Below are 22,801 nucleotides of genomic sequence, written 5' to 3' on the forward strand. Positions count from 1 at the left end.
CTCTAGAGACAAATTGATGCAATGCGTTCTGCACTAGGCAGCAGCTAGAGATGAATATGCACTAGCCTGCAGAGTTCTGCATTTGCTCTGCTCTCATATAGTGTTCCGTTTGGAAAGCAAACAAGAACGTCTGTTTGAATATGCAGTTACGGTTTAATTACATTTACAGGTTGTGCATTATTATGAATTAAAACACTTTCACAGCTTCCAAGCACTTCCTCAAATGCTGTATTAATGCCCCTTTCCTAATAGCAGCCCACTGAATAGAGAACAAATATACCTTAATGGATAAAGACAAGCTCAAAAAAAAACACAAAAAAAAAAAAAAACTTGTACAGGTTGAGTATCCCATATCCAAATATTCCGAAATACGGAATATTCCGAAATACGGACTTTTTTGAGGGAGAGTGAGATAGTGAAACCTTTGTTTTCTGATGGCTCAATGTACACAAACTTTGTTTAATACATAAAGTTATTAAAAATATTGTATTAAATGACCTTCAGGCTGTGTGTATAAGGTGTATATGAAACATAAATGAATTGTGTGAATGTAGACACACTTTGTTTAATGCACAAAGTTATAAAAAATATTGGCTAAAATGACCTTCAGGCTGTGTGTATAAGGTGTATATGGAACATAAATGTATTCTGTTCTTAGACTTAGGTCCCATCACCATAATATCTCATTATGGTATGCAATTATTCCAAAATACGGAAAAATCCCATATCCAAAATACCTCTGGTCCCAAGCATTTTGGATAAGGGATACTCAACCTGTATCATTAATACGTTTTGGATTCATCATGCAGTCAAAATGAGCATCTCTATTATGTGTTTTGTTAACGTGATGTTGAGAGCATTATGCATCCAATGAACAGATGCTACAAAAAAAAAAAAACTTTGTCTTTGCAGAGCGTAATGGTGGAATAATTATCATATTACAATAAGGCATCAATAACAATTTGTTTACACGGTAACCACCAGTTAAAAAAATGGAAACAATGGTTTTTTTGCCACTAAAACAGCAAACACAGAAATCCATACAAGAGGACCAGGGGTAGATTTTTTATGGAGCAGGCTGTCACACATGCAGACCAGAGGTGGCTTTGACCTATAGGTTTAAATGGCAACAGGAACAAATGCTAAACCAGGCTTATTCCGCATTTATTTCTATAACCATTACTATCAATTGGTTAAAGCTATCGATCAGCATATTTCAGAAACCTCATATGGGCGCTGGTCTCAAGAAAAGGAACAAAATTTATACTCCATTTTGGCGCACTCTTTCTAAATGTTTGTTTTAAAACATGAATTTTATTCTATCATATTCTAAACTATATTTGCCGATTTGAAAAATAAAACAAACACACACACACATTAAAAAAATAATTAAAACCAATTTCTTCAGTAGATCAGTAATACAGAGTATTAGAATTTACCAGATATACTGAAGAAATTGGATTCAATTATCCTTTTAATATGTAGGTGTTTTATTTGTTAACTTTTAAATCATGCTAATATATTTTAGATTATGACAGAATAAAAGTTCTGTTTTTAAATAAAAAGAGTGGCCCAAAAAGTATAGCTTTTGGACCTTTTCTTGAGACCACACCCCATACATGTCCACTTGAATTCTACTCCAGGCAGCCCACCAACGCACGATACCTCTCAAACCTTTCATGTTTGGGAATAATTCATCATATATTGTTGGCTCTATTTGAAAAGTATTTGACTCTTCCTGTGCGGAAACAAGTTGCTCTTTAAATTATCATATATTTGAGAAACCTCTCAATGATCTACCCCCAGGTATTTAATTGTATTCTCCACCTCGCGAGTCCCTTCTCCATCCCACCTCAGTCTTTTAGTTGGTAACACTATCTGCTCTCACGTCCCCCTCAAGTCTGTAGACTGGATACCATCCTTAGCTCCTTCCTTCTTCTTCACTCACATTCATGTTCTCGCTCAATCTTGGCTAATCCATCTGTACAACCTGACAGGATTCAACCCCTCTCAGTGAGACAATAAACTCTTGTCCATGTCCATGTCATTGTTCACCTGGACTACTGCAACCTCCTAGTAGCTGGTCTTCCTTTCTCTCATCTCTACTGTCTTGATTAAATAATCAATGCTGCTGGTCGTACCACCACTCCAACTCAACCTCTCTGCTCCTTCACTGGACCCCATTTCCCCTACAGAATCCAGTCTAAGCTCCTCACTCTCCTTTTAAATCACCTGATCGCACCCCATCCCCCCACCTGTATCTGACCTAATCTAAGTTCACTCTCCCTCTCTTTGATCTTTGTACGATTATCACCTTGCCTTCACACCTCCTCCCACTCTCCCATCCAAGACTTCTCCTGTGATGCACCCAGGGCTGTTTATAGCCAATTTGGCTCCCAGTGCGAGATTTCAAAAATGAAAACTAACCTGTCCATTCCAAGCTAATAGCTTGCCTCACTATTCAGTCCCTCTCCTCCTTATCTCTTCATAGTTCACCTCACAGTTTTACTGCACCCCCTAGACCAGGGGTTCCCAATGTCCTAAAGGCACACTAAAAGACCAGATTTTAAGGCTAGCTACACTTCAGCACAGGTGACTTCATTAGTATCTCAGTTACTTTAATTTAACATCCGTGCTCAAGCATGGATATCACTAAAACCTTTAGGGGCCGATTCAATTGTTTTGGGCGTTCAAAAATACCATCTAAACGGGACTTCTTAGACGCTCAAACAATTGTCACAATTAAATTGTGTTTGAGCGCCCTTGCACCTCGCACATGTCGCGCCCAAACATTCCAGGTTTAGCCGACTAACACAGATAAACCATTCTAAACTCCCTGCTTTGGGCATCCAAAGTGTAGAGTATCCAAATATTTTATTTTTTTTTGCACCTCAGGAGGCTGCAAGAAAAAATTTCCGCCGTGCGGCTAATGTAACCTAAACAGAGCAACAATTAAATTGCTCAATTTTGTGCCCCCTCGTGGGAGCAGTGGGGCAAAACAACTGAATCAGCATTGAGGCCAGAGGTTAGAAAACCTTGACTGTAAGCCTTTCACAAGCAGGGCCCTCCACCCTCATGGTTCACACCTTTGCACTATCCTTGCCTCAAGTACGCTCCCGCTGCAACTGTGATCACCCTTCCCGGGATACTGGTTCACTGAATGCTATGGTTAGTAACTGTCACTGCCGTATCGGTCAAGCTCGTTGCTTGTATCTCTCACTGTTTTATTTTACCCTTTCTACAGTTTTAACCTTCTTGTACTGTATTGAAGTGAACTATTGCAGACTTTCCTCTACAGCGCTACAGATACTTAGGGGGTAATTCAGACTGCATCGCTGCAGCGGCAGCGATCGCAGTCTGAATTACTTTGTGGAGTGTGCACGTGCAGCGTCCGCACTGCGCGTGCGCACCCCGGGAGCCCAGTGAGATGTTATCAGCATCTCACTGGCTGCGATCGCCTCTGTCTGATTGCTGTTGGCAGGGCGCGGTCCGGACAATGGAAGCGAGTCCGGACCATTGAAGGGGGCAGGCCACAGTGGCTGCGTGACATCACACGCAGCCGCAGCGACACAGAATGCCGCAGGTAGGAGCTGCGCAGGCAGGGAGCTAGGGCAGGGAGCTACTCGCCAGGTACAAAAGCATCGCCATGCTATGCTTTTGTACCTGTGCGGGGGGAAGGGGCAGGACCTAACATGCGGGGCAAACTAGCCCTGTGCTCGGCGGTGTCCCCCCACATGTCAATAAATGATCGTAGATGTGCTAAATTTAGCATATCTACGATCAACTCTGAATTACCCCCTTAGTGTGCCATATAAAAGATAATAAAATTATTATTTCAAAGCTCAAAACATCCGTGTAAACTGTGTGCAACAAAAGCAATCTCCTTTAGAGTGTTGTAAAGTGTAGTACCTTCTTTGGAGGAATCTGGAGGTTCATCGGGCAGCTCCTCCCAGGATTGGTCCACAGCACCATCAGCAGCACCACTTGCTTCCACATGCAGCATGTGATTCCCCCATACTTTAGCATTAGGGTTTAACTCTGAAACCTTAGCTGATTCCTGCAGAAACAAACATTGAAAGGTTAGAGTGAAACTAAAAACCACAGGACTAAACTCTGACAGAAAGGTCTCAATACAATAAAAATGGAAGAAAGGAAAATAGAATGTCACCCAATACTAAGGCTTTTAAATTAGTTTGGAGACCAGTTTTTACCATATCAATAAGTTATTTGATGCAAAAACTTAATTTTTCTATTCTCTAAGGTTAAAACCCATTTACTCAGGGACAACTACATGATCCCCTCTGTGCATGCACTATTAGGCTGATCTAAACTGCAGCAGGGAGACTGATTAACAGGTGGAGGGGTATCAGGTCTATTGGTAGTGGGGATTTTGGTGATGTGGGTAGCGCCCAATAATATGTATCTACCCAGTGGGATGGGGGTGTACAATGTTTCAATGATGATATAGCACTGGGAAGGGGTAGCACCACAATAAGTACCTATGTAAACTAGTAAGAGTAGGTAATACCACTGGGGATTGATGGGCAATATTACAATGGGACACATCGACATGAGGGGTGGAAGGGGTGTTCTGGTTCCAATATAACCCCTTCAGGCATATTTGAACTAAAATAATGTCATTTTTAAAAACAGGTTTTTTTCTTTTATAAATTAGAAAAAACAAAATATGTTAAGTAGCTGCTCTGCATTACTATGACTTAAGTGGTAAGGTAACAGCCAATCACTACCCCTTTCTATTTACACTCCAAGCCTACATAGAATTTTTTTCAATCTGTATAAATCAGCAAATTTAAATCGGAATTGTGCATTCAAATGTATGCAAATGTATAAAAGTCTGTACCTGGCAGAGACTGCTCATTTAGGTTCAGGGAAACGTGCAATGTGACCTATATAGCTATAGTTTATACCTGTGTAGCATACTTGGTAGTTACGGAACAAAACAGTTCCACCTGACAACTTGACAGATACAGATTATATGGTTGTAAACCTTATATAAATATACAATTATATCAAAACAGTAAACATCTTTAGTGGAATGTATTAACATGCTTATGAGGAAATAGACAAAACAAATTAACTGCATGACAGTAAATGAAGAAAGAAAAAAAAAAAAATCTAAGCAAGCACGTGGCTAGCCATGTGGTAGATACAGCAGCAAGGCAGCAGCAGCAGCCAGAGCAGCCATCTAGTATAAGCCATGTGCGGAATACTCAGACTGCTGTTTCTGTGTGCACTCTCATTTACATGTTACTTTTTTCAAGGGGCAGATACATCAAACCTAAAGACATAAAGTAAGGCAGTTGCCCATAGCAACAAATTAGTTTCTAAAACTCATTTTATAGACCAGGGGTAGGCAACCAGCTGCTGTGGAACATGATCTAACCATAGAACCGTGGCAGATCATGCTCAGATGTGTAAGTTTCACAGCAGCTGGAGTATCACAAGCTGCCTGTGATAAAACCGTGCTAGATAAAGCTGATCTGTTCCTATAGGCAACATGTACTTTTCCTTTAGCAGGTTTAATACACCTCCTACTTAGAAATAAGTAGAGTCCCCAGCTTATAAACAAAACAAAAAAAAAGGTTCTGTGTCTGATAACATCTAGGACAGGAGAATGTATATGATACACAGATTTCGGTTACACCTATGTGCAGGCTTTATAATTATGGAGCTGTGCCTGTCACCTTAATGCCATATCTAGGCCATATTAATGGAGCTTTCGGCACCAAGATCCAGATAGATCATACACCTTCTGCCATTAGCTACTGTATCATCAGACTAACAACATGGCCACGGGAAATGAAACAATAGGCCAATAATGATCTCTGCAGGTACCTTTTACAGTACTACCACAAAGACTAGAAGTTATTCATACAAACAGATCATTTCCCAAAACAGACGACTTACAGATTCACAACACATTTCAGGCCAACCCCATATGCTTCTACTTTCTGGAGCCAGTAGCTGAAATGAATAATTCCCAGTGACGATATCTGCAGCCTGGAGATTTTCATCAATAACACTGTAAGCATGGCTAGAACAGGGGTCCCCCGATACAGAATCATGCCATAAGTAATCCACTTTATATTCCGGTTGGGCAATGAAATGTTCATCAGATAGAACACCGCACAAAGGGAAGATCTGCTCCTCATCTTCAGATAGCTCCTTCGCTGTACTTTGGGACTCTCTTAGCAGATCGTGCATCAAGTCCAAAACACATTTGTCATTACTTTGTTCAGAGACTTTGGATAGTTTATGGATTTCATAAGAAGGAGTAGCTGCATATTGATCAACCTGGCTTTTATCATAATTGGACCAGTCTGTAAGTAGTTCAGTATCATCACTCATCTCAGTAAGGCTGATTTCTACATCAGGGAAAGGACCTTTCTGTTCAACGTCATCAAAATGATCACTTGATACATCCGATAGTGACTGCACTACATTATTTTGAAAACTGAAGCTGGTATTTTTGTCTTGCGATTGGTCTGTACTGTCACACTGAACACCATCTCTGGGATAATGGTCGTAGAGGATTTTGGAATGATCAGCATTAACAATAGAGTTGGTCTGCATATTGTGTACTATGTTCTTGAAATCAGTATAGTTAATTTCTTCATGTTCACAGTCCATAGAACTTTTAGTGGGTGAAGAGATGTCAAAATAGACAATATCACAGACCGCAGATTTTCCTAATATAGGAGATCCACAGCTCTTAGGACTTGGAACGGACAGATTACTTTCAGGATATTCCTCTATAGGGCTTTCGAAAGAAGCCCCAGAATTACTATCATCTATTGCACCACAATTTTCTGTAGCTTCTTGACTGATTACCGTATTATCCGATTCAAGATCTATTATCTTGCTGTGGTCTGGACCAGCGTTTGCAATGAGAACAGGTGCAGACTCTAGGTCACATTCTGCACATTGGGACAACATAATGCAGGAGTTCTGTACCATTACGTCAGACTGTTCGTTATCTGCACACAAACAGACCAAATCACCGAAATTCCCATCTTTAGTATTTTCCATCGTTAGACTGTCCACCAACGCCATAGTACATGTGCGATTATCATCTGGCAAATCAGCAATGTAATTACATTTCCCAAGACTTTTATTACAAGCATCTCCATAACTGTCTTGTGCAATTATGACGTCATACAAACCATTTTCCCCAAAAGGCAAATGACTCACTGGATCTGTAGAAGGGATATCATTTACAATACTCTTTTTACAGGTATCGTAAGTGTCTTCATTTTGTAAGCTGCTACATATAGGTAAAAGGTCATTTGCAGTGTTCAAATGTTCAACCTTCATTTGCAAAGAAGGACTTTCCGGACTTTGGCTTGTAGATGGGTTAGAATGTGTGTGTGGAGTATAAACAAATGCTTCCTTTAACGTGTCAATGGTCCCATCTAATAATTGGTTAGAAATAGCACATTCACTTGTCTTTGCAACTTCACAAGCCAACGTATTATATATGGACAATGGCGCATGTGCACTCTCATATTGTGACTTTCGCTCACCTTTATGAAGCACTGCAGAACCATCAATGGTTTCTGACTCACCTTGTCCTTGAATGGTGAGAAAACCAGAACTAAACTCTTGAACTTCCCAATCTAGTGTAGCATCCTTAGATATTTCCAACAAGCTGGTTGTATCATTAAGAAGTGCAGAGTCACCACGTTTCCCCAGGTCTTGTATTGGAGTTTCAAAAGAGAGCAAGTCTGGCATAAGTGATTCTGACAAAACTTCAGGCTCACTTGAAACAGATGCTGAGGATAAACGTTTCTGCTGGTGGGTTGCATTTTCTATTGTGAAATCCAGTGGACTTGGTCCGTCACCCATGGTTAACACAAAAGCAGATGAATCCTTAAAGGGAATAGATTCACATTGCCTTCTTGTATGCGATTCCTCAAAATTGTCATCTTCGCTCAGATCCTCATCATCTACTGTACAAATACTGTAGAATGTGTTTGTCCTGGAAATTTGTGTTTTCTCTGCATCACTTACGAAGACCATGTTATCGGTTATAGGATTTCTGGCTGTATGTCTGTCCAAAAGGTTTTTGTTATTAGCATTTTTCTCTACTTCTCTCTGTGTTAAAGAGCTCTGCCATGCGATGTGGCTGCTGTCCAAATCGTATGCTTTTATGGAAGGACCTTCCTGCAAGCTGCGTTCTGTACTCTGTGACACATGAGACTGAGCTGCATGGTCATGTAGAGGCCATGCATCTACAACGGCAGAACCAGAGACTTCAGTCACAAATAAGTCTGCATTTTGTATATTTCTGCTTTTAGGATGAGAGTCTTTTTCTTCTTCAATTTCGGTTTGTAAATTTTCATATTTGGACAGGACATTCATTGCGTTATTTATTGGATTCAGAAAGTTCACTGACCTGGCTTTGTGAGCCCTTTGTTTTGTACCAATGTGATCAGCAGTATCCATACTGTTGTAGGACGGATATAGTGAACCCTTACACAATCCATTACTTGTCGCAGCACACTTCACAGTAGAGGAAGAGCGTTCTGTTACAGAGACTGGAGTCGGTGAGATTTCGGCTGCGTGGAAATCTTTCATTTCATCTTGTGTAGTAGGAGGTTTCTCAAGGTCTTCACATGAACTGAACAAGCTGGTCCTCTCAAGGTTTTTGCGTGGGCATAATTCTTTACTATAACAGCAACCCATTGTAAAACCATGCTCTGCTAGGGGCTGAGCAGAAGATTTAATGAATCTACTATGCGTGCAGCTGGATAAAGGCCACTGCCCACAAGTCAAAAATAGTAACTTCAGTGCAGAAATCAAACACATGCCATTGTCACTCAACTTACAATCCAAGACACTAAGGCCTCTGTATTGAGGAGATTTGCCAGAACACAGCTTGGCAGCTGCCAGACTCAAAAGGCTATGCATTTAATGTATCTCTGCCAGACAGCTTAAAAACATTGAAAAACAATTATTATTTTTTTGTATGTAAATCACACAAAACCGCACAAACTACTATTACAAACAAGGCAACGGCTTCTTTAAATAACTGCTATTACAAACACACAAATATCTGTCAGCAGGTAAAAAGCAAATACAATGTACACAAATCAAACAGGGATCACAAAGTTTACAGAATTATAATCGTATGAATTTAACAAGGCATTGTAAAATATATAAAACATAACATTTTTCAAAGATTAATCTGATGCAAATATGTGAGGGCCACTTTAAATAGTAAAGCGCAAACGTGGTCAATGAGTTATAGCAATTAGGGTTGTTCGTTACAGAACTCTCCCAATAGGGGTCGATTCAACTGAATGTGAATTGAATGGCGCCAGGAAGGCGGACCCGGCGCTATTCAATTAAGTGTACTGCTTTTTCGGACAATGCCTGTACTCGCGCCTTACACAGGATGTTTAGGTGTGAGAACGGGTATTTTCAGACATAAATGCCCCATCGCGATACTGTTTGCACTGCGCTAGGGCACAAAACAGCATTACGTCACTAGTTTTGTCCACTTTTCGGACTAAGCACGCTGTTTTGGGCTCATTTCAACTGAACATGAATAGAACAGCGCTGGGAAGGAGGTGTCAGTGCTATTCAATTCAGTGCATGTGTAGTCAGTCTAGTGGAATTTCCACTCGCACCCGTTTTGTGGCCTAGCATGGTGCAGCACTTATGTCAGAGAATGCCAGTTCTCGCGCTTAAACATCCTGCTTAAGGCGCAAGTACGGGCATTCTCCGACAAAGCATCACTTTGAATTGAATAGCGCCATGACCTCCTTACGGAGCTATTCAATTCGCGTTCAGTAGAATCGACCCCTATGACATTAAGGGGTGTATTCAATAACTGTCGGAAAGACGGCAGCTTCCGACAGTTTTAGGTCGGAAGGGGTTCCGACCTATTCATTAGGGCCCCATTTTTTCCGACAAGTCAGAATGAGATGAAGGAGCTGAGAGCAGGAGACGGGGGGAGCAGTAGGGAGAGCAGGAACCCAGCGGCAGCATCCACCCGGCTCCAGCAAGCGAGGTCCCGCTTGCTGGAGCCTGGTGGATGCTGCCATGAGCCTCCAGTCACGCTGCTGCAGCCGCTGCTCCCCCTGTCTCATCCACCCCCACCGCTGCAGACATCCCCCTTCCCCCCTCCGGCGCCACTGACATCTGCCCCACAACACTGCTGACAGTTCCCCCTGATGCTGCGGTCAACGCACCCGCTGACAGCAGCAGGTCAGGACACCGGGAACAGCCAAATCAGACAGTCGGATTTGGCAGCTCTTTGAATAGGGGTTGTCGGGTCCATTCCGACAACTGCATGTCGGAATGGACCCAACTCTTACTGAATATACCCCTATACGTTAATGTTATTCTACTACTCAAAGTGATTAAACCGTTACGGTCAGGCACTACACAAGAAACCTGGCTCATTTTCTAGAAAGACAATGCAGGGGAGGGGGCGGGGTGGAGAGGTCTGTCTGGTCAACACATCAGTAAGAAGACGTCATGTCATTACAGGGAATGGTCAATAAGAACAACGTAATCACTTAATAAATTCTCCATAATATTCTGATACGCCCATAGCAGTAGAATAAGATGTAAAACGTTGAAAATTATCCTGCACAACACTAGAGGAAAATTTCCAATGTTGGCAGTGGAATGTGTTCTGACCATCATTCCATTGGCCTTTTGCAGTTACTGCCCGCAACTCAATCCAACCTTTAGAACCTTGATGCAAATGCTGGTTAGAACTCAGCAGATCACATCCACTAACACATAGGGGTATATTCAATAAGAGTCGGGTGTCCTGACCGGCTGCGCTGACAGCGGCATTAGGGGGCACTGTCAGCGGCACCGGGAAGGGGGGGATTAGAGGAGCTGTCAGTGGCACCGGGGGGGGGGGGGGGGAATGTTTGCAGCAGCACTGGGCAGGGGGGGTGGGGCAGCCGCACCGGGGAGGGGGGGTGGGTAATGTCGCGGAGAACATCAGAGGAGACTAAGCCGACTGGGGGAGAACAGGAGGAGACGGGGCTAAAACATGTCGGGTTTGGCCCCGCTTTCAACAATGCACGCTGATCGGCGGTTGTCGGAAAAAATGGGGCCATAATGAATAGGTCGGAAACCCCTTCCGACCTAAAACTGTCTGAAGCTGCGGTCTTTCCGACAGTTATTGAATATACCCCATAATGTGCCAATATTCTACAATATAACGATAAGCATTCAAACCACAGATTAAAAACGTATAATATCTTTATAACCAATTAGTTATGTATTTAAAAAAAATAAAAGTAGAATATTGCAGTGTGAGCCTTGAGAATAATTTGTGGTCAAGTTACATACAGATACAAATAGAGCGCAGATGACAGGTGCAAAACGGATGTCTATCAGTCTACAGCTCTGCTGAAAGTGCAGCAAGACAGTTTTCACCATAAATAGACCGTTCCATAGATCAGCATGAGCAGCATTCACTTGTCAGATGTGAGCAATCTGCATGTAAGTATACTGCACATGGAATAGAAAAAACCCTCAGGAACTTTGTGTGTGCTTCAGTCAACAGATGTATAATGGAGACACCCAACCAAGTGCAATTTCATCATAACATTGGACTGACGCACCGTGCATCAATATGTGGGCGACTGCGTAAAAGCACCTGTGGGCACTAAGAAAGCTGTGAAGGCATGTTTAGGAAAAAAAAGAAGATTTTAAACCTAACGGTAAATCTTTCTCTCCTAGTCCGTAGAGGATGCTGGGGACTCCGTAAGGACCATGAAGGGGGGGGTAGACGGCACCGCAAGAGACATGGGCACTGGCTCTTCCCTCTATGCCCCTCCTCCAGACCTCAGCTATGACTGTGCCCAGAGGAGACGGACAGTACGAGGAAAAGGATTTTGTTATCTAAGGGCGAGATACACACCAGCCCACACCATACACACCGTACAACATGGTATACAATAACCAGTTAACAGTATGAACAAAACAGCATCAGCCAGAGGCCGATCTCAACTGTAACTTAACCCTTAAGTATGCAATAACTATATACAAGTCTTGCAGAACGTTTCCGCACTGGGACGGGCGCCCAGCATCCTCTACGGACTAGGAGAAAAAGATTTACCGGTAGGTTTACAATCTTATTTTCTCTTACGTCCTAGAGGATGCTGGGGACTCCGTAAGGACCATGGGGATTATACCAAAGCTCCAAAACGGGCGGGAGAGTGCGGATGACTCTGCAGCACCGATTGAGCAAACATTGGGCCCTCATCAGCCAGGGTATCAAACTTGTAGAATTTTGCAAAAAGTGTTTGACCCCGACCAAGTAGCTTCTCGGCAAGCTGTAATGCCGAGACGCCTCGGGCAGCCGCGCCGCCCAAGAAGAGCCCACCTTTCTAGTGGAATGGGCCTTTTCCGAATTTGGTACCGGCAATCCAGCCGTAGAATGAGCCTGCTGAATCGTGTTACAGATCCAGCAAGCAATAGTCTGCATAGAAGCAGGAGTGCCAACCTTGTTGGCTGCATACAGGACAAACAGTGCCTCTGTTTTCCTAACCGTAGCCGTTCTGGCTCAATAATCTTTAAGGCCCTGGCTACATCCAGGGACTTGGAATTCTCCAAGGCCCCGTAGCCACAGGCCCACAATAGGTTGGTTCATATGAAATGACGAAACCACTGTAGGCAGAAATTGAGGACGAGTCCTCAACTCTGCCCTATCCGCATGGAAAACCAGATAGGGGCTCTTGAAAGACAAGGCCGCCAATTCGGACACCCGCCTCGCAGATGCCAAGGCCAATAACATGACCCCTTTCCAAGTGAGAAACTTCGATTCAACGGTTTGAAGCGGTTCAAACCAGTGTGACTCAAGGAAACTTAACATCACGTTAAGGTGCCACTGGGGGCACCAAAAGAGGTTGAATATGCAACACTCCTTTTACAAAAAACTGGACTTCTGTGAGAGAAGCCACTACCTTCTGAAAAAAAATAAGAATTTACTTACCGATAATTCTATTTCTCATAGTCCGTAGTGGATGCTGGGGACTCCGTAAGGACCATGGGGAATAGCGGCTACGCAGGAGACTGGGCACATCTAAAGAAAGCTTTAGGACTATCTGGTGTGCACTGGCTCCTCCCCCTATGACCCTCCTCCAAGCCTCAGTTAGGATACTGTGCCCGGACGAGCGTACACAATAAGGAAGGATTTTGAATCCCGTGTAAGACTCATACCAGCCACACCAATCACACCGTATAACCTGTGATCTGAACCCAGTTAACAGCATGATAACAGAGGAGCCTCTGAAAGATGGCTCACAACAATAATAACCCGATTTTTGTAACAATAACTATGTACAAGTATTGCAGACAATCCGCACTTGGGATGGGCGCCAAGCATCCACTACGGACTATGAGAAATAGAATTATCGGTAAGTAAATTCTTATTTTCTCTAACGTCCTAAGTGGATGCTGGGGACTCCGTAAGGACCATGGGGATTATACCAAAGCTCCCAAACGGGCGGGAGAGTGCGGATGACTCTGCAGCACCAAATGAGAGAACTCCAGGTCCTCCTCAGCCAGGATATCAAATTTGTAGAATTTTACAAACGTATTTGCTCCTGACCAAGTAGCTGCTCGGCAAAGTTGTAAAGCAGAGACCCCTCGGGCAGCCGCCCAAGATGAGCCCACCTTCCTTGTGGAGTGGGCATTTACAGATTTTTGGCTGTGGCAGGCCTGCCACAGAATGTGCAAGCTGAATTGTACTACAAATCCAACGAGCAATAGTCTGCTTAGAAGCAGGAGCACCCAGCTTGTTGGGTGCATACAGGATAAACAGCGAGTCAGATTTCCTGACTCCAGCCGTCCTGGAAACATATATTTTCAGGGCCCTGACAACGTCTAGCAACTTGGAGGCCTCCAAGTCCCTAGTAGCCGCAGGCACCACAAATAGGTTGGTTCAGGTGAAACGCTGAAACCACCTTGGGGAGAAACTGAGGACGAGTCCTCAATTCCGCCCTGTCCGAATGGAAAATCAGATAAGGGCTTTCTCAGGATAAAGCCGCCAATTCTGACACGCGCCTGGCCCAGGCCAGGGCCAACAACATGACCACTATTCATGTGAGATATTTTAACTCCACAGATTTAAGTGGTTCAAACCAATGTGACTTTTGGAACCCAAAACTACATTGAGATCCCAAAGTGCCACTGGAGGCACAAAAGGAGGCTGTATATGCAGTACCCCTTTTACAAACGTCTGAACTTCAGGGACTGAAGCTAGTTCTTTTTGGAAGAAAATTGACGGGGCCGAAATTTGAACCTTAATGGACCCCAATTTCAGGCCCATAGACACTCCTGTTTGCAGGAAATGTAGGAATCGACCCAGTTGAATTTCCTCCGTCGGGCCTTACTGGCCTCGCACCACGCAACATATTTTCGCCAATTACGGTGATAATGTTTTTGCGGTTACATCCTTCCTGGCTTTGATCAGGATAGGGATGACTTCATCCGGAATGCCTTTTTTCCTTCAGGATCCGGCGTTCAACCGCCATGCCGTCAAACGCAGCCGCGGTAAGTCTTGGAACAGACAGGGTCCTTGCTGGAGCAGGTCCCTTCTTAGAGGTAGAGGCCACGGATCCTCCGTGAGCATCTCTTGAAGTTCCGGTTACCAAGTCCTTCTTGGCCAATCCGGAACCACGAATATAGTGCTTACTCCTCTCTATCTTATCAATCTCAGTACCTTGGGTATGAGAGGCAGAGGAGGGAACACATACCCTGACTGGTACACCCACGGTGTTACCAGAGCGTCTACAGCTTATTGCCTGAGGGTCCCTGGACCTGGCGCAATACCTGTCGAGTTTTTAATCATGTGGAAGACTTCTGGGTGAAGTCCCCACTCTCCCGGGTGGAGGTCGTGCTGAGGAAGTCTGCTTCCCAGTTGTCCACTCCCGGAATGAATACTGCTGACAGTGCTATCACATGATTTTCCGCCCAGCGAAGAATCCTTGCAGCTTCTGCCATTGCCCTCCTGCTTCTTGTGCCACCCTGTCTGTTTACGTGGGTGACTGCCGTGATGTTGTCCGACTGGATCAACACCGGCTGACCTTGAAGCAGAGGTCTTGCTAAGCTTAGAGCATTGTAAATGTCCCTTAGCTTCAGGATATTTATGTGAAGTGATGTCTCCAGGCTTGACCATAAGCCCTGGATATTCCTTCCCTGTGTGACTGCTCCCCAGCCTCGCAGGCTGGCATTCGTGGTCACCAGGACCCAGTCCTGAATGCCTAATCTGCGGCCCTCTAGAAGATAAGCACTCTGCAACCACCACAGGAGGGACACCCTTGTCCTTGGTGACAGGGTTATCTGCTGATGCATCTGAAGATGCGACCCGGACCATTTGTCCAGCAGGTCCCACTAGAAAGTTCTTGCGTGGAATCTGCCGAATGGGATTGCTTCGTAGGAAGCCACCATTTTACCCAGAACCCTTGTGCATTGATGCACTGAGACTTGGCTCGGTTTTAGGAGGTTCCTGACTAGCTCGGATAACTCCCTGGCTTTCTCCTCCGGGAGAAACACCTTTTTCTGGACTGTGTCCAGGATCATCCCTAGGAACAGAAGACACGTCGTCGGAACCAGGTGCGATTTTGGAATATTGAGAATCCAATCGTGCTGCCGCAACACTACCTGAGATAGTGCTACACCGACCTCCAAATGTTCCCTGGATCTTACCCTTATCAGGGAATTGTCCAAGTAAGGGATAACTAAAATTCCCTTCCTTCGAAGGAATATCATCATTTCGGCCATTACCTTGGTAAAGACCCGGGGTGCCGTGGACCATCCATACGGCAGCGTCTGAACTGATAGTGACAGTTCTGTACCATAAACCTGAGGTACCCTTGGTGAGAAGGGTACATTTTTACATGAAGGTAAGCATCCTTGATGTCCCGAGACATCATGTAGTCCCCTTCTTCCAGGTTCGCAATCACTGCTCTGAGTGACTCAATCTTGAATTTGAACCTCTGTACGTAAGTGTTCAAAGATTTTAGAATCGGTCTCACCGAGCCGTCCGGCTTCGGTACCACAACAGTGTGGCATAATACCCCGTTCCCTGTTGCAGGAGGGGTATCTTGATTATCACCTGCTGGGAATACAGCTTGTGAATGGCTTCCAAAACTGTCTCCCTGTCAGAAGGAGACATCGGTAAAGCCGACTTTAGGAAACGGCGAGGGGGAGACGTCTCGAATTCTAATTTGTACCCCTGAGATATCACCTGAAGGATCCAGGGGTCTACTTGCGAGTGAGCCCACTGCGCGTTGAAATTCATTGAGACGGGCCCCCCACCGTGTCTGATTCTGCTTGTAAAGCCCCAGCGTATACTGAGGGCTTGGCAGAGGCGGGAGAGGGTTTCTGTTCCTGGGAACTGGCTGATTTCTGCAGCCTTTTTCCTCTGTCACGGGGCAGAAATGAGGAACCTTTTGCCCGCTTGTCCACGAAAAGACTGCGCCTGATAATACGGCGTCTTCTCATGTTGAGAGGCGACCTGGGGTACAAACGTGGAATTCCCAGCTGTTGCCGTGGCCACCAGGTCTGAAAGACCGACCCCAAATAACTCCTCCCCTTAATAAAGCAATACTTCCAAATGCCGTTTGGAATACGCATCACCTGACCACTGACGTGTCCATAACCCTCTACTGGTAGAAATGGACAACGCACTTAGACTTGATGCCAGTCGGCAAATATTCCGCTGTGCATCACGCATATATAGAAATGCATCTTTTAAATGCTCTATAGGCAAAAATATACTGTCCCTATCTAGGGTATCAATATTTTCAGTCAGGGAATCCGACCACGCCAACCCAGCACTGCACATCCAGGCTGAGGCGATTGCTGGTCGCAGTATAACACCAGTATGTGTGTAAATACCTTTTAGGATACCCTCCTGCTTTCTATCAGCAGGATCCTTAAGGGCGGCCATCTCAGGCGAAGGTAGAGCCCTTACAAGCGTGTGAGCGCTTTATCCACCCTAGGGGGTGTTTCCCAACGCACCCTAACCTCTGGCGGGAAAGGATATAATGCCAATAACATTTTAGAAATTATCAGTTGTTATCGGGGGAAACCCACGCATCATCACACACCTCATTTAATTTCTCAGATTCAGGAAAACTACAGGTAGTTTTTCCTCACCGAACATAATACCCCTTTTTGGTGGTACTCGTATTATCAGAAATGTGTAAAACATTTTTCATTGCCTCAATCATGTAACGTGTGGCCCTACTGGAAGTCACATTTGTCTCTTCACCGTCGACACTGGAGTCAGTATCCGTGTCGGCGTCTATATCTGCCATCTGAGGTAATGGGCGCTTTAGAGCCCCTGACGGCCTATGAGACGTCTGGACAGGCACAAGCTGAGTAGCCGGCTGTCTCATGTCAACCACTGTCTTTTATACAGAGCTGACACTGTCACGTAATTCCTTCCAACAGTTCATCCACTCAGGTGTCGACCCCATAGGGGGTGACATCACTATTACAGGCAATCTGCTACGTCTCCACATCATTTTTCTCCTCATACATGTCGACACAAAAGTACCGACATACAGCACACACACAGGGAATGCTCTGATAGAGGACAGGACCCCACTAGCCCTTTGGGGAGACAGAGGGAGAGTTTGCCAGCACACACCAGAGCGCTATATATATACAGGGATAACCTTATATAAGTGTTTTTCCCCTTATAGCTGCTGTATAGTTAATACTGCGCCTAATCAGTGCCCCCCTCTCTTTTTTAACCCTTTCTGTAGTGTAGTGACTGCAGGGGAGAGCCAGGGAGCTTCCCTCCAACGGAGCTGTGAGGGAAAATGGCGCCAGTGTGCTGAGGAGATAGGCTCCGCCCTTTATCGGCGGCCTTATCACCCGTTTTTCTATGTATTCTGGCAGGGGTTAAATGCATCCATATAGCCCAGGAGCTATATGTGATGCATTTCTTTTGCCATCCAAGGTGTTTTTATTGCGTCTCAGGGCGCCCCCCCCCCCCAGCGCCCTGCACCCTCAGTGACCGAAGTGTGAAGTGTGCTGAGAGCAATGGCGCACAGCTGCAGTGCTGTGCGCTACCTTGTTGAAGACAGTTCGTCTTCTGCCGCCGATTTTCCGGACCTCTTCTGCCTTCTGGCTCTGTAAGGGGGCCGGCGGCGCGGCTCTGAGACCCATCCAAGCTGGGCCTGTGATCGTCCCTCTGGAGCTAATGTCCAGTAGCCTAAGAAGCCCAATCCACTCAGCACGCAGGTGAGTTCGCTTCTTCTCCCCTTAGTCCCTCGATGCAGTGAGCCTGTTGCCAGCAGGTCTCACTGAAACTAAAAAACCTAAACTAAAACTTTCACTAAGAAGCTCAGGAGAGCCCCTAGTGTGCACCCTTCTCGTTCGGGCACAGAGATCTAACTGAGGCTTGGAGGAGGGTCATAGGGGGAGGAGCCAGTGCACACCAGATAGTCCTAAAGCTTTCTTTAGATGTGCCCAGTCTCCTGCGGAGCCGCTATTCCCCATGGTCCTTACGGAGTCCCCAGCATCCACTTAGGACGTTAGAGAAATATGGATAAGGCAGAAATCTGCACCTTAACGGAGCCTAACTTTCGGCCCATATCCACTCCTGTCTGTAGAAAATGGATAAAACGTTCTAGTTGGACATCCTCAGTAGGAGCATTCTTGGCTTCACACCAAGACACGTATTTTCTCCCGAAACGGTGATAGTGATTCGCCGTAACATCTTTTCTAGCTTTAATAAGAGTAGGAATGATCTGGAATACCCTTTTAGCTAGGATTTGGTGTTCAACCGCCATGCCGTCCAACGTAACCACGGTAAGTCTTGGAACACGCACGGCCTCTGTAGTAGCAGGTCCACCCTGAGAGGAAGGTGCCCCTGAAGATCTGCATACCGGGCCCTTCGAGGCCAATCTGGAACAATGAGTATCGTCTGCACTCTTGTTAGTCTTATAATTCTCAATATTTCTGAGATGAGAGGAAGTGGAGGGAACACCTAGACCGACTTAAACACCCACGGTGTCACCAGGGCGTCCACCGCCGCTGCCTGAGGGTCCCTCGACCTCGACAATACATCCGAATCTTCCTGTTGAGGCGTGATGCCATCATGCCTATTTAAGGAAGTCCCCAACGACTTGTCACTTCTGTAAAGCCTTCCTGATGAAGTTTCCACTCTCCTGGATGGAGATAGTGTCTGCTGAGGAAGTCTGCTTCCCAGTTGTCTGGAATGAAGACCACTGACAGTTTGCTTACATGATTTTCCGCCCAGCGAAGAATCCTGTTGGCTTCTGCCATCACTGCTCTGCTTTTTTTGTCCCGCCCTGGCGGCTCACATGCGCCACTGCCGTGACGTTGTCTGATTGGATCAGAACAGGTAGGTTGCGAAGAAAATTCTCCGCTTGTTTGAGGCCGTTGTAAATGGCCCTTAATTCCAGCACATTGATGTGTAGGCAAGCCTCTTGGCTTGACCGTATTCCCTAAAAAAAATTTCCCTGTGTGACTGCTCCCCATCCTCGGAGGCTCGCGTCCGTGGTCACAAGAACCCAATCCTAGTGCCGAACCTGCGACCCTCTAGAAGGTGAGTACACTGGAGCCACCACAGGAGATAGAGAGAGAGACCCTGGCCCGGGGGGACAGGGCAATCTTCCAATGCATGCGCAGGTGGGACCCTGACCACTTGTCCAGAAGGTCCCACTGAAAAGTCCGTGTGGAATGGCCTCGTAGGCCGCCACCATCTTTACTAATACATGAGTGCATTGATGAACTGACACTCTTTTCGGCTTTAACAGGTCTCTGACCATGTTCTGGAGTACTTGGGCTTTTTTCTATGGGAGAAAGACCTTTTGTTTTTCTGTGTCCAGAATCATGCCCAGAAACGACAGTCGAGTTGTTGGAACCAACTGGGACTTTGGTAGATTTAGGATCCAGCTGTGATGTAGTATTCTCAGGGAGAGAGATACGCTTTGTAACAATTTTTCCCCTGAACTCACCTTTATTAGGAGATCGTCCAAGTACGGGATAATTGTGACGCCCTGCTTGCGCGCAGGAGCACTATCAATTCATCCATTACCTCGTCGGGGCCGTGCAACGCCTGAAATTGGTAAGAACAATCCTGTACAGCAAATCTCAGGTACGCCTGATGAGGAGGATATATGGGGACATGAAGGTATGCATCCTTTATGTCTACTGACACCATAAAAACTCCCCCTTCCAGGCTGGAGATCACTGCCCGGAGAGATTCCATCTTGAATTTGAACCCTTTCAGATATAGGTTCAGGGATTTTTAGATTCAGGATGGGCCTGACCGAGCTATCCGGTTTCGGGACCACACAAAGCTTGAATAAAACCCCTCCCCCTGTTGTTATCAGGGGAACCTTGAAGCGCCTTGAGTCCTATTGGAGAAAGAGCGCTATATAAATAAAAATAAGAATTTACTTACCGATAATTCTATTTCTCATAGTCCGTAGTGGATGCTGGGACTTATGTAAGGACCATGGGGAATAGCGGCTCCGCAGGAGACTGGGCACAAAAAGTAAAAGCTTTAGACTAGCTGGTGTGCACTGGCTCCTCCCCCTATGACCCTCCTCCAAGCCTCAGTTAGGATACTGTGCCCGGACGAGCGTACATAATAAGGAAGGATTTTGAATCCCGGGTAAGACTCATACCAGCCACACCAATCACACTGTACAACCTGTGATCTGAACCCAGTTAACAGTATGATAAACGTAGGAGCCTCTGAAAAGATGGCTCACAACAATAAACAATAACTATATACAAGTATTGCAGACAATCCGCACTTGGGATGGGCGCCCAGCATCCACTACGGACTATGAGAAATAGAATTATCGGTAAGTAAATTCTTATTTTCTCTGACGTCCTAGTGGATGCTGGGACTTCCGTAAGGACCATGGGGATTATACCAAAGCTCCCAAACGGGCGGGAGAGTGCGGATGACTCTGCAGCACCGAATGAGAGACCTCCAGGTCCTCCTCAGCCAGGGTATCGAATTTGTAAAATTTTGCAAACGTGTTTGCCCATGACCAAGTAGCTGCTCGGCAAAGTTGTAAAGCCGAGACCCCTCGGGCAGCCGCCCAAGATGAGCCCACTTTTCTTGTGGAATGGGCTTTAACAGATTATGGCTGCGGCAGTCCTGCCACAGAATGTGCAAGCTGAATTGTACTGGAAACATATTTTCAGGGCCCTGACTACGTCCAGCAACTTGGAGTCCTCCAAGTCCCTAGTAGCCGCAGGCACCACAATAGGCTGGTTCATGTGAAACTCTGAAACCACCTTAGGGAGAAATTGAGGGCGAGTCCTCAGTTCTGCCCTGTCTGAATGAAAAATTAGGTAAGGGCTTTTATATGACAAAGCCGCCATTTCTGAGACACGCCTGGCTGACGCCAGAGCTAACAGCATGACCACCTTCCATGTGAGATATTTTAATTCCACAGTGGTGAGTGGTGCAAACCAATGTGATTTTAGGAACCCTAAAACTACATTGAGATCCCAAGGTGCCACTGGTGGCACAAAAGGAGGTTGTATATGCAGTACCCCCCTTGACAAACGTCTGAACTTCAGGCAATGTAGCCAGTTCTTTCTGGAAGAAGATCGACAGGGCCGAAATTTGAACCTTAATGGATCCTAATTTTAGGCCCATAGACAGTCCTGCTTGCAGGAAATGCAGGAAACGACCCAGTTGAAATTCCTCTGTGGGGGCCTTCTTAGCCTCACACCAGGAAACATATTTTCGCCAAATGCGGTGATAATGTTACGCAGTTACATCCTTCCTGGCTTTGATCAGGGTAGGGATGACTTCATCTGGAATGCCTTTTTCCATCAGGATCCGGCGTTCAACCGCCATGCCGTCAAACGCAGCCGCGGTAAGTCTTGGAACAGACAAGGTCCCTGCTGGAGCAGGTCCTTTCTTAGAGGTAGAGGCCACGGGTCCTCCGTGAGCATCTCTTGCAGTTCCGGGTACCAAGTTCTTCTTGGCCAATCCGGAGCCACGAGTATAGTCTTCACTCCTCTCCTTCTTATGATTCTCAGTACTTTTGGAATGAGAGGCAGAGGGGGGAACACATACACCGACTGGTACACCCACGGTGTTACCAGAGCGTCCACCGCTATTGTTGAGACGGGACGCCATCATGTCCACCTTTGGTTTTTCCCAACGGTTTACAATCACTTGAAAGACTTCTGGGTGAAGTCCCCACTCCCCCGGGTGGAGGTCGTGTCTGCTGAGGAAGTCTGCTTCCCAGTTGTCCACTCCCGGAATGAACACTGCTGACAGTGCCACCACATGATTTTCCGCCCAGCGAAGAATCCTTGCAGCTTCTGCCATTGCCCTCCTGCTTCTTGTGCCGCCCTGTCTGTTGACGTGGGCGACTGCCGTGATGTTGTCCGATTGAATCAATACCGACTGACCCTGAAGCAGAGGCCTTGCTTGACTTAGGGCATTGTAAATGGCCCTTAGTTCCAGGATATTTATGTGAAGAGACGTTTCCATGCTTGACCACAAGCCCTGGAAATTTCGTCCCTGTGTGACTGCTCCCCAGCCTCTCAGGCTGGCATCGGTGGTCACCAGCATCCAATCCTGAATGCCGAATCTGCGGCCCTCTAGAAGATGAGCACTCTGTAACCACCACAGGAGAGACACCCTTGTCCTTGGAGATAGGGTTATCCGCTGATGCATCTGAAGATGCGATCCGGACCATTTGTCCAGCAGATCCCACTGAAAAGTTCTTGCATGGAATCTTCCGAATGGAATCGCTTCGTAAGAAGCCACCATTTTTCC

The 22,801-nt window shown here is 45.8% G+C and overlaps 1 protein-coding gene across 5 annotated transcripts in view; it reads right to left on the minus strand.

Moving 5' to 3' along the window:
* LARP4B (La ribonucleoprotein 4B) overlaps positions 1–22,801 on the minus strand; it is a 289,455-nt gene that overhangs the window by 133,297 nt on the left and 133,357 nt on the right. For 4 of the 5 annotated variants that reach the window (XM_063921933.1, XM_063921932.1, XM_063921934.1 and 1 more), the window contains exons 1-2: positions 5,929–8,724; positions 3,910–4,057 (exon numbers count right to left, since the gene is read on the minus strand). In XM_063921933.1, the coding sequence (XP_063778003.1) occupies positions 3,910–4,057; positions 5,929–8,706 (2,926 nt within the window). In that variant the 5' untranslated portion in view covers positions 8,707–8,724. Of the gene's footprint in view, positions 1–3,909; positions 4,058–5,928; positions 8,725–22,801 lie in introns of those variants that run through there. The other variant, XM_063921936.1, reaches the window with a different exon arrangement.

The sequence above is a fragment of the Pseudophryne corroboree genome, chromosome 5 (genome assembly GCF_028390025.1).
Source record: "Pseudophryne corroboree isolate aPseCor3 chromosome 5, aPseCor3.hap2, whole genome shotgun sequence".
NCBI classification, from domain to species: domain Eukaryota; kingdom Metazoa; phylum Chordata; class Amphibia; order Anura; family Myobatrachidae; genus Pseudophryne; species Pseudophryne corroboree.